This window comes from Amblyomma americanum, chromosome 7 (assembly GCF_052857255.1).
Source record: "Amblyomma americanum isolate KBUSLIRL-KWMA chromosome 7, ASM5285725v1, whole genome shotgun sequence".
Lineage (NCBI taxonomy): Eukaryota > Metazoa > Arthropoda > Arachnida > Ixodida > Ixodidae > Amblyomma > Amblyomma americanum.
Window position 1 is genome coordinate 148,969,567 of NC_135503.1, and position 11,020 is coordinate 148,980,586.

The 11,020-nt window shown below is 48.7% G+C and overlaps 1 protein-coding gene across 1 annotated transcript; it reads left to right on the forward strand.

The window, feature by feature from the left end:
• The first annotated feature begins 8,920 nt into the window (after nt 1-8,920).
• On the forward strand, nt 8,921-10,544 carry LOC144097527 (uncharacterized). The gene has a single exon (XM_077630226.1). The coding sequence runs from the start codon at nt 8,953-8,955 to the stop codon at nt 10,195-10,197; it is 1,245 nt and encodes a 414-aa protein (XP_077486352.1). The 5' UTR covers nt 8,921-8,952; the 3' UTR covers nt 10,198-10,544.
• The last annotated feature ends 476 nt before the right edge of the window (nt 10,545-11,020 follow it).

The window sequence follows — 11,020 nt, forward strand, 5'->3', positions numbered from 1 at the left end:
AAAATGGGCAGTGCTTATTACATATATTGCAAACTGTGACTTGACGTGACATGCCTGGTAGCCAACTAATACGGTGGGCCCCTTCACCAAGGCTCTCAAACATATGAAAATTTCGGCATCAAGATAATGGACATGGCCTTATGTCTATCAAGGAGAGGTGCCAGTGGTGTGGCACCTCTACAACAGCTGCTACCTATGACAGAACAAAAGGTACATATGGACTCATACAGACTCTAGCATTTCATTTTCATTCACTACACACAAGTAGAGAGATTCTGTGTCATTCAGACATATGCATTTTTTAAAGACTCTGCGTCAACGATGCAACTTTGTGTTGTACACTCTGTCTTCACAAACTGCAAATTCTCATCCAGGGGGACATTACTGAACACTGCTTGCTTTACACTCAGGACATCAACATGCACTTCAACATGATCACTTCTGCTTGAAGAATGACTGAAAGGTAAAATGATTTTGACAATGCGACGAAAAAGCCCGTTCGTGAATACATAGGAATTTCTTCTGCGAGATTTGCCGAGGCCTGCAGTGCAGAATTTGAAAGGCCCAAGCACCATTTTTCGGAACACTGTACCACCCTCCACACGTTCACCTTTGCCCAAAAGCAGAACGCACCCCACTTTAGTGAAGTTCTTTCTCAGAGTATACCCTTTCATCAGACGTCTGAAGTCGGATTCTAGAATGTGGCGCCCCTTTCGGTTTAGTGAATGTGCTGACCATAGCGTTGAAAGTGCCTGCAGAATACAGAACTTCTGAACAATTTGGAAATGAGTGGATCGGGTTCCTTTCACAAATCTACATAGTGTCCCGTTCATTGCCTCAAAAGGAAAAAGGGAATAACCCCCCAATGGCCCCCAGTTTTTCACACTTTCCACGAGGTGAAGCAGGAGATGGGAGTTATATGTCATATACTCTGTGCCGTATAAGGTTTCATAATCCATAAAAAAATTTACCATTTCTTTCTGAATTCGGAGAATTTCTTCTATGTGTACTGACGGACCAAGCAGATAGTGCATCATGGCAACAAACCTTAACCAGTGCTTGTAGTGCTTTTCTGGAACAAAGTCCTTGAGCACAACAGGCGAATATATCAACATCCAGTTCTTCCACTCTGATGCCTTCCATTCTTTGATCTGTGATAGTGACCTTGGGAGTCTCGATATCTCCCATATAGGAGTCAGGCTTAGTAGCAACTTGTTTGCATCTTTAAGGTGCTTGCGCAGTCTGAACTTCCGACAGCGATGTGATTTGAGCCACATGAACAAGGTGCTTCGAACGAAGCCTAAGCACACCGCGTGCATATGGTCAACTGCAAACCCTCCTCCAAATGTAAAAAAAAATGCAAGCATTGTCAAAACACTTGCGCCCTTAATGCCACAGCTTGCCTGCTGACTGACCCTTGCCTTACTGGCATGCTCAGCAAAAGAATCTTGTGTCCTCAGCATGGGCAATGGTGTGGCTGGTGAATACACACGGCAAAAGCCATTACCTTTAGCTACAACTTGGCCAGGGTGCTCGGACCAAGCACAACCATTTGCCCCATTAAATTGGGTCATATTCATTACATCGCACCTTGCGACGCTGTCCACTGAGCAGGGTCCAGGAAATGCCTTCGACAAGTGTGTATTTCTATCTCTGTCCTGTCACGTGAATCCCTCAGCAGACAACTCATTTATTGCCTTCAAAAATGGAATAAAAAATGTATTCATTACTGGCTTCCCAGACCCTACCCACAAGCCTGCCAAAAGAAGCTTCTCTCTCCGGTGCTTGTAAGGCAGTTCATTCACCATTACCAGCAGTGGCCACATACTCAGATTTGAACTCTCAAAGAGAGGCACACCATCAGTGTTGAAGGTGAGTGTGACATCATCGGCAGTCAAAGGCAATTTATGATATTAAATGCTTTGTGTAATGTCTGCCACTTCGTATTGAACCGAGGTTCCCTCTCTTTTAGCAACTGTAGACTCTAGCACCTCTCGGAGCGGGCTTTTGAGGTCCATGACAAGAAAAAAGGAAGAAGATTTGATAAGACTCTCATGTTTGCGCAGTAAATTACATTTAGGACATGAAATATCTTCTCCTTCCATCGCCTCACCTATGTACTCAGTGCAAGCAGTACAGTAAAAGTGTTTTTTGTATTGCTTTTCACAGGCAATAAAATGCCTAAATAAGGCATATTTCGATCCTGGGTATGTCACCCCTGAGGGCAAGTGGGCACCAATAAGTCGTACTAGGCTCTCTGTCGCCTCCTTGGAGCAGCCATGTCGCAAACTGTGAGCCATCACCATGAGCAAGCTTTCTGATTGAGTTATATTTGTTCCTGGAAACAGCAAGTCATCCTAAAAAAAGAAAAAACAGTACACAACATTTGAAGTGCCATGCGAGCGTGTTCTGAGCAAACGAGCAAGGTTTCATGAAAAACGCTGTGCGAGGAAGATGCTCTTGTAACTGTACATTACTGCATTACCAATCGTCTTCATGGCATTACAATGCATCTCGTTGCTAGACTGTATGCGTCTTAGGAAACAAAAGATAAAATTGCACTCAGAATGACTATAAACTAAATGACATCACTTTCAAGCATTTCAACTACTAGTTTGTAGAAAAAAAAGTGTACACATTTGTGGCAATGACTATGTGAAGACACCTCAAGTGTGCAAGTGTGCTGCGCGGCCATACCGCAGTCCTCTCGACATAAAAAACACCTGCATTAGGACTGCAAATTATATCAGAAAGTATTGTAAGGCAGCTTACTGGTGGAAGAGGCTCAAAAGCTTTTGAATTTTTTCTCCGTCTTAATGGGATATGATGAACGACACCTGCACTTGTAAATGCAGATAACGAAGGGTGCCTATTAGTGACAGATAGAAACATGCTAAGTGATGTTTTGTTGTTTGGTAGCCTTCAGCATGCAAAAATGTGGTACTATCGAGACGCAACTTAATGTGCAACAAGCAATCTAGTCACACAGAAGCCTCTTATGACTGCCACATCATTTAAATACTGCATATAAGAGCATGTAAGCTAGACTTCAACATCTAGAAGTGCGGCCTCAAGCAACCGGACAATAATAATTTTTCCATTTCTGTTGTCACTCGCTGGTCCTGCAGACTTTTCTTCCCGATAGTACATAGGTGCACAGTTGTCCATTTGCTGACACTTGAAGCAAGTGCAACACATGTTAAGCTCTCTTACAAAGGGATAAGAACTGTGTGGGCCCTTGATCTCTTAAACAAGGAACAGCATTTAAATTGAAAAATACTATATTCTACTGTCAACATTGCATGGGGGCTCTTAAAAAGAAACAGCACTTAAACTGAAAATAACCTAACTATAAGGTTCTGCTATAAGCTCCTGTCAAACAACATATAATCCATTATCCCTTTTCATACTGCAGTACAGTACGGTCTAGTGATAAATGATCTGGTCTATAGTCTATGGGGGTATAACATCCCAAAATGACTCTGGCTATGAGAGACGCCATAGTGAAGGGCTCCGGAAATTTCGACCACCTGGGGTTCTTTAACGTGCACTTGCATCGCGCAGTACACGGGCCTCTAGAACTTCGCCTCCATCGAAATTCGACCGCCGCGGCAGGGATCTAACTCGCGTATTTCGGGTCAGGAGCCGAGCGTCATAACCACTGAGCCACCACGGCGGCTAAAGAATACGCACGACTGCGTGGCCTCTACGCTTGGTGAAACTCTACAACCGACTGACGGCGAAAGCAGCACCAGGCGCATGCCCGGAAAAAGCAACCAAGCGTACTAACGGCGCATGCTTCTTATCATGAAGTCTTTTCTCGCCAGCTTTCGTGGCAGCGCTTTGCGAAACTCGGAGGCCACGCGATCGCGTGTTCCCTTAATTCAGCAGTTCACCACACATGCAGAAACAAATGGCAAGGGCTGTTACCAATTCACCAGTCCGCTCATCCGGTGAGGCCTCGTGACTTTCGGGTTCATGCGGTTCAGGTTCGCTTTCTTCGGACGGGACGTCGTCAACTTCGTCCGATGAGACATCTTCGGGAAAAGCGCCTTCAAAAGATTCACAAGAACGTGAGCGGCTGTGCGCAGTCTCCCCAGCACAGGCACCAGAGCTGGAATCTGTAACGCCGGCTGTGTTCTGTTCTTCATTACTTGCATAGGAGCTGCCTTCATCACCCGATTCATCCGAGTCACTATCAGCTCGAGAAACTGATGGCGCGCCAAGTAACTCCCGCTGCTTGAACCTGCACTTTGGACGATGCGGAACCTCGGCCGAAGAGTCCCATAAGTATTTACTGTACTGCCTTTTCGGAGGCATGGTGGCAGCAGGCACAGTACCAGGTTAACTGGAGATTATATGGGACAGGAAGCTATATATATCTTCCGTGTTATGGTCACCCGTGCTTTCCAAGAAGCTTTCAAAGGATCGTCGGTCGCTTCTACCAGTAACAAAGGAAGGGCGCTCGCATGGGCGCTCGGATGTTGTCATCGTCTGCTATTTATGACGGCGCTACTGGCATTCGCGTATGCAATTTTCGAACGCGGTTTGAAGTGCATGTGCTAGGATAAATGATTACTCTCCTCTCACTGCCTACCGGTGCATTTTTCCTGTCTTATTATTTTGAAATCGAGTAATGAAGCGTGCTTGAAGTAAAGTCATGGCAAATGCAATCTTGCCCAACAGGTTGACTGTAGCGCCACGCCAACCGTAGGTACCCTTCCCTAGCGGCAAAAGGCATGAGTGCAGCCAAATACCGCACCTGTAATTCCAACCATCCAAGCCAAGCCACCAAGCCCTGTTTGCGGTCCAGTCGGTTCAGCAGGTGCTACAGGAAGGCCTCGTGTTTCTTCTCAGTCCGTGACAATGAGCCACATTTTGATAAAATGGGTGGAGGAGTGTAAGTGGGATGTTTATCCTATTAAATCCCTCGCGGACCCTGCCATCGGCATTCGACTTTTAACTGAAGAAGGCGCCATAAAAAAATTGAAAGGATCAATTGTAAGCGTTTTCGGGAAGGAGGGTGAGCAGCCGGCGAAAGCTGAATTGCTGTACCTAGGTGAGTACTTAATTTTATTTCTTTAGCGTGTTTAGTCAATTTTACGCCTTCTCAGGTAGTGGAGTTCATTTGCATTGTTTCTGTCAGGTAAACAAGCCTCACTGGAGAAAAAAAGGGCGAAACTTGCCGCGGAAGCGCCAGAATGCGTGGACGGGCGGAGAGAGGACAGCCAACCGTCAGCCGGGATGGCCACTTGCAATGTGCGTATCAATGATGCTGTTACGTGTGTTCTTTGCACTGTCATTCATTTCAAAGCGATTTCAGTTCAAGGGGGGCCGTTTGAATATTTGTGCGTGCGCGGTGGCGAACGCAATATCAAGGATAACTGTGGGCATTTCACCACAGATGCTGTTTTTGTAACATGATTTTAATGCGGGGCAATTTACTGTATCAGGTTTACTAATAACTTTGTTTCTGTGCCTCTTGACGAGCAAGGAAACAATAAAGTGTTCCGCGTGCATTCGCAACCTGCACGCAGAAGTTGCATATGTAAACCCTTTACTGCCTAGGCCATCGCTTATTTTCTCTGTGTGGTATTTAAATAGTGTGACATATAAATTTTTTCCGCAAAAGACGGAAAGGCGGGAAACCAAATGCTTTAGAGGACATCAGGCCTGGGCTGTTTGTACACGCCTGAGAAAAAGTAGAGACCGCAAGAACGGTCACACAACTGCATGCAAGGGCTATAAAGTAACGAACTGCTCAGGACTTTGTTAAGGTCTGTTGCCAATTATTGCATTGGCGCAGATGGTAGTTTGTTGCATGTGCTTAGCAGCCCAAACCTAGCTGATGCATAGGTGCCCCTGCGCTTGCTGCTACGACGATGAGTTGCTAATCATTCGTAATAGCATGATCTACAATGCTCCATTTTGCTGCTGATGGTAGGGCTTTTTATGTGTGGGGGTGTGCATTGATCAAATTATCATCAGACTAACTATGCTACGTCCACTGCAAAACAAAGGCCTCTCCTGCTTCGCTTAAACTGACCCTGCCGGGTTCCAGGCATAGTTCACAATGTCGCCTTAGAATCTTTCAAACATCTCCTCATAATGTCTGGGTATAGCTGTGTAAACCTGTGCAGTCATGAAATTTATGAGCATGAGCACTGAAGTGCGTGCCGAGCAGCCTCGAACTCTACTTGTGGTGATGCACGGCGATTGCTTTAAAAAACAGTAGAAAGGGAGGTGCGTTTCTCCGTTTGCCAGAAGCAGGCAAGGCAGCAGAACCCTTTTTGCCACATTGTGACAAGTAGCCACCGCGCATTGCCACAACTAGGGTTTGTAGCTATCTGCCATAGGTTTCTGTGTTCACGACCATAAGTTCATTGACTGCACTGCTGTCGGCACACTTAACACGAATGCTTGACAGCATAGCTTGGACTGACGCCAGTTCCATTGAGCGTTGGCCATTGTTGCTGAGAATATCAGCTCCCGCCACAAAACGCCTATCTTACTAAAAACAAAGCTTTTGAAAGGTAGAAAATAGCAAGAAAGATAATATCTCAGTATGTTTACGGCAGCTAGCCACAGCCGGAGTTCAGCTCGATTTGACTGGTCGACTTGTCTTTCTCCTGTGTCTGACCGGCGGGGGAAGAGCACCCACTTGACAGGCTTGTTTTGCCACTTTTCGGTCGTGGCTGCAGTCTCATGTGCACCCGGAAAATGTAGCGGTTTGCTTATCTCAGCAAAGCAACATGGTGTGCGATGTCTTGCATGCCTTTCAAGTTTGAGGAGTTTGGCCTCAAAGTGTGCATCGAAGGGTTCTTTGCAGGGCGGCTTCCTGCATAGTCCATGCTGCTCTGGAGATCTAGTGTCGTGGCATAGGAACTGCACGTGCGTGTCTTGAGCTAGAAAGACTCGTCGATGCGATTCAAACTAAGCTTTTAATAAAGTGGAGTTTTAGGCCAGTTGGTGATTCATGATTTCCAGGTTACCTTAGCATGAGACAAACGAGGACAAGAGAGGGACACAGGACGAGCTTTCAACACAGACTGCTGTACAGGGCAACACTCATCAATGAAGTCTCGTCTGGAGTCTCCTAATCCGCAGTGTCGTTTCCGCGATGTTCTAGGCTATCCGCAGTTTCCTTTTCGCACTCAGAGCGGTTCCTTAATATTTGGGGACCATTCTTTCCATTCAGCATGTAGAAAGTGCAAAATATGATGGACCTCAACCCTAGCATTACCACTTGTATAAGTATCATATTATTGAACAAAAACCTGCAATGTTCTAAAGGCTCCACTACGGTACCTGTTTCTTCCTTTCTTCTTTTAGTCCCTCCTTTATCCCTTCCCTTATGGCAGGGTTCAGCTGTCCTGTTCAGGTGTCTGCCGATATGTGAGACAGACACTGGGCCATTTCCTTTCCCCAAGAAATCAATTTTCAATTTTCTGTAAAGGGTGTGATTCCCCCAGCCTAGCAAGCATTGTGCAAAGCCTGCCATTTTCTAGCCTGCAAGACAGCAGGAAAATAAATAATTTCAGGGCATATGGCAATAAAATTGGTAGGGTTTTCAAGGGACTATGCAATAAATTAATTGAGAATACATAAAGCATACGAGAGATAGGCATTTCATCACTCGTCACCCCAATGCAAGAATTTTTAAGCTATCATCAATAACACCGAAGATATAGACGATTTTAAATTACGCTCCTCTCCCCCCTCAACTCGTACACGCGAGGCACCAGGCAAAAATAAAGAAAACAGCTCTGGGACTGGGCCCCGCCCATGAATACGTCATCCGCTGACGTTCCTTTTGCAACTCCCGGTTGTCGCTCCTAGCACCCCAGCAGCAGCGTCGGCGGCGTGATTGCGGCACGCGTCGGGTTTCTTTGCTTGTCGTCTGTTGTAGTTAGCAGTAATAGACCGGAACCTCAAGGCGCGACTGCGCGCTCTTACGGCCGCGATGGGCATCGAGCCCTATGCGTTCACGCCGTACCGACTGAACGCCAGTGACGACAGTAGCGACTCGGCGAGCCACTGCAAGTGGCTCCGGAACTCCATACAGAAGGAGGCGGCCGAGGAAAATTGAAACCATATGTGCGAAGGCAATGCCCTGGCTCGCGCTTGCCCGAGAGAGTCGTGCGGTGGCACGAGCAGACGATTTTCACGGCTACCGGAAGTGTGCCTGTGACGTCGTGGCTACCGTGGCTCCAGCGAATGAGAGCGTGTGGTGGCCTGGTGACGTCATGGGTACAGTGACGTCTTTTCTCACGATATAAGTTTAAAAATCGATCACTACGAGGACATCAATCAGCCCGCAAATTTTAAAAACACGGTTTTTAAAAATTCATAATAAATTGCCAGTTCAGTTTCGAAGACTCATACTTGGAGTGAATGCTTCATAGCATCATTTCTAAGTACTGAAAACATTAACAAGACTTATTATTCATTGCATAGTCCCTTTAACGCAGTAAAACTGAGTAGAGGTCATGATTTTGCTTTGCTGGGCCGTCGACACATCTGGGGACAATATTACACTCCTGTTAAGCTTGTCTGATCTGTTTTCACTGCAACAGCCGCCGCGGTGGCTTAGTGGTTATGGCGCTCGGCTGCCGGCCTGAAAGACGCGGGTTCGTTCCCGGCCGCGGCGGTCAAATTTCGATGGAGGCGAAATTTTAGAGGCCTGTGTACTGTGCGATGTCAGTGCACGTTAAAGAACCCCAGGTGGTCGAAATTTCCGGAGCTCTTCACTACGGCGTCTCTCATAGCCTGAGTTGCTTTGGGACGTTAAACCCCTATAAACCTATTTGCACTGGAGATGTGCAATTCACGGCATAACTGTGTTCTGCAGTTTAACACGAGGCGTGTTTGGCTGCGGTGATAGCCTAGTGCTCATTCCAAGGCGGATTGCTCATTCTACTTCCGGCCACCGAGCGTGACGGACGCAGGATCATGAGCTCCCACGGAGCGGCGATAGCGGCCGTTGCCGGCCGCGGAAACAGGTTTGCCAGCGACGCTGATAAGGATTACGAGATCGTCCTGCCTACCCTGCCTACCGGACGTGTGGTTTTAAACACGGTTTTTCTGCACGGGGACATGCGTGCGAGACCCTACAGGGTCGAAGACTTCAGGGACGCCCTCGCCAACGCTGGTGCGCTCCCCGACGTCGTGGCGTTGGGGGCGTACCAGATAAACCACGTGTGGGCGGTGACCTTCAGCACCGCTGACGCCGCAAAGAAACTGGCCGCCACGAAGGAGCTGGAAGTCAAGGGACGCCGCTGCATTGTTTTCGATCCAGAAGACCACCAGGTAAAGCTGCGCCTCCACTGGATGCTTCACGGCGTCGCCGACGAGGACATCCGTACGGCATTCGCGGCGTTCGGCAACGTGACCGAGGTCACCCGGGAGCGTTGGCGCGTCGCCGGCATGAAGGAGAAGGGGTCCACCACGAGGACCGTGCTTCTGAAACTGAAGCCAGGTGTGAAGGTGGCCGACCTGCCCCACCAGGTACGAGTCGCTGGCGAGTTGGCTCTCGTGGTGCTTCCCGGGCGGCCGATGCAGTGCCTTCGTTGCGGCGGCACGGGGCACGTTCGCCGCGATTGCAAGGTGCCCAGGTGTTCGAAATGCCGGCGCTATGGACACTCGGAGGCTGACTGCGTTCGTACCTACGCGTCGGCCACCGGGCATGTAGCAGCGAGCGTCTCCGCAGAACTGATGGACGTCGTCGAAGCAGAGGAGGCAGCGAGCGGTGCCGACGACACGGGCAAAGCGGAGGGGGTGCCGGTGCAGCCAGCTGTTGCGAGTAGCAACACCGACACGGCTGTGGCTCAGGAGAGCGGGTCGCCAGCTACTGACCCATCTTCGACGCCTGTGGAAACGGCCAAAGATGGAGCGAGCTCGTCCGTGCACGTGGAACGGAAGGCCGCCAGCGAGAGCCACGACGAAAAGGACGACTCCCGCATGAACGTCGGCGTGACTACACCTGCGAAGCGGCCACACGCCGAGACCAAGGCCGACGGGGAGAAGGCAGCGGAGCCCAGCGTCGGGGAACCGCCGGCAAAGACGCCGCAAGCACGACGGGCCGGTCTGAGACAGCGCCCAAAATTTCCTGCTGAGAAGCGTGGCGGCGACAAGGCGCCTCCTGACCAGGAGCACGTGCTCGCGCCGGATGACACCGGCGGCGACGGCATCGTCTAGCGACATGCTAGGCGCGGGAGGTAAGCACCGTGCTTTCGGTCTCTTCTTCCTAAGTTAAAATGGCTTCTGCAACTCCGTTTAAAGTCGCCACCCTAAACGTCAGAGGCCTGGCAGGTAAAAGAAAACAAAGCCAGCTGTACAGACTTATAACGGAGCAAGATATTGATATACTGGCAGTGCAGGAGACTAAAGTCGATGGTGAGGAAGAGACCGGGAGCATGGTGCGACGTTTCACGTCTAGGTATTTTGCCGTCGTTAGCCATGCTGTAGGCACATCGGCTGGCTGTATTCTTTTTGTTAAGAAGTTGCCGGGAATAGATGTACACGGTCATCATTCGTGCTTGTCGGGTCGACACGTATCCATCGATTTTTCGCTCAGTAACATAGACTGGCGCATTGTTTGCCTCTACGCTCCTAATGTGGTTAATGACCGAGCCGCGTTTTTTGAAAGCGTCGAAGAACGGCTTCGCACTGACAGACAGCTGATTGTTATGGGCGATTACAACTGTGTCCATAGTGCGCGCGACAAGACAAGCCTCCGAGGTTTCCGAGACAAAAGCACCGAAGTGTTGTTACGAATGATTGTGAACTGCAACCTCGAGGATGTAGCAGAGTGTCTTGAAGGAACGCGTGCTGTAAGGTACACACGATTCGAGGGCACAAGTCACGCACGGCTAGACCGCATTTATGCATCCGCGGAAACTGTACCTAAATGCAATAGTTATGTAGTTATGCGCGTATCATTTTCTGACCACTGTTTGGTTCAATGCTGCATAGGATTCATTAAGAAGGGGAATGGTTTTTCATGGGAAATGTGGAAGTT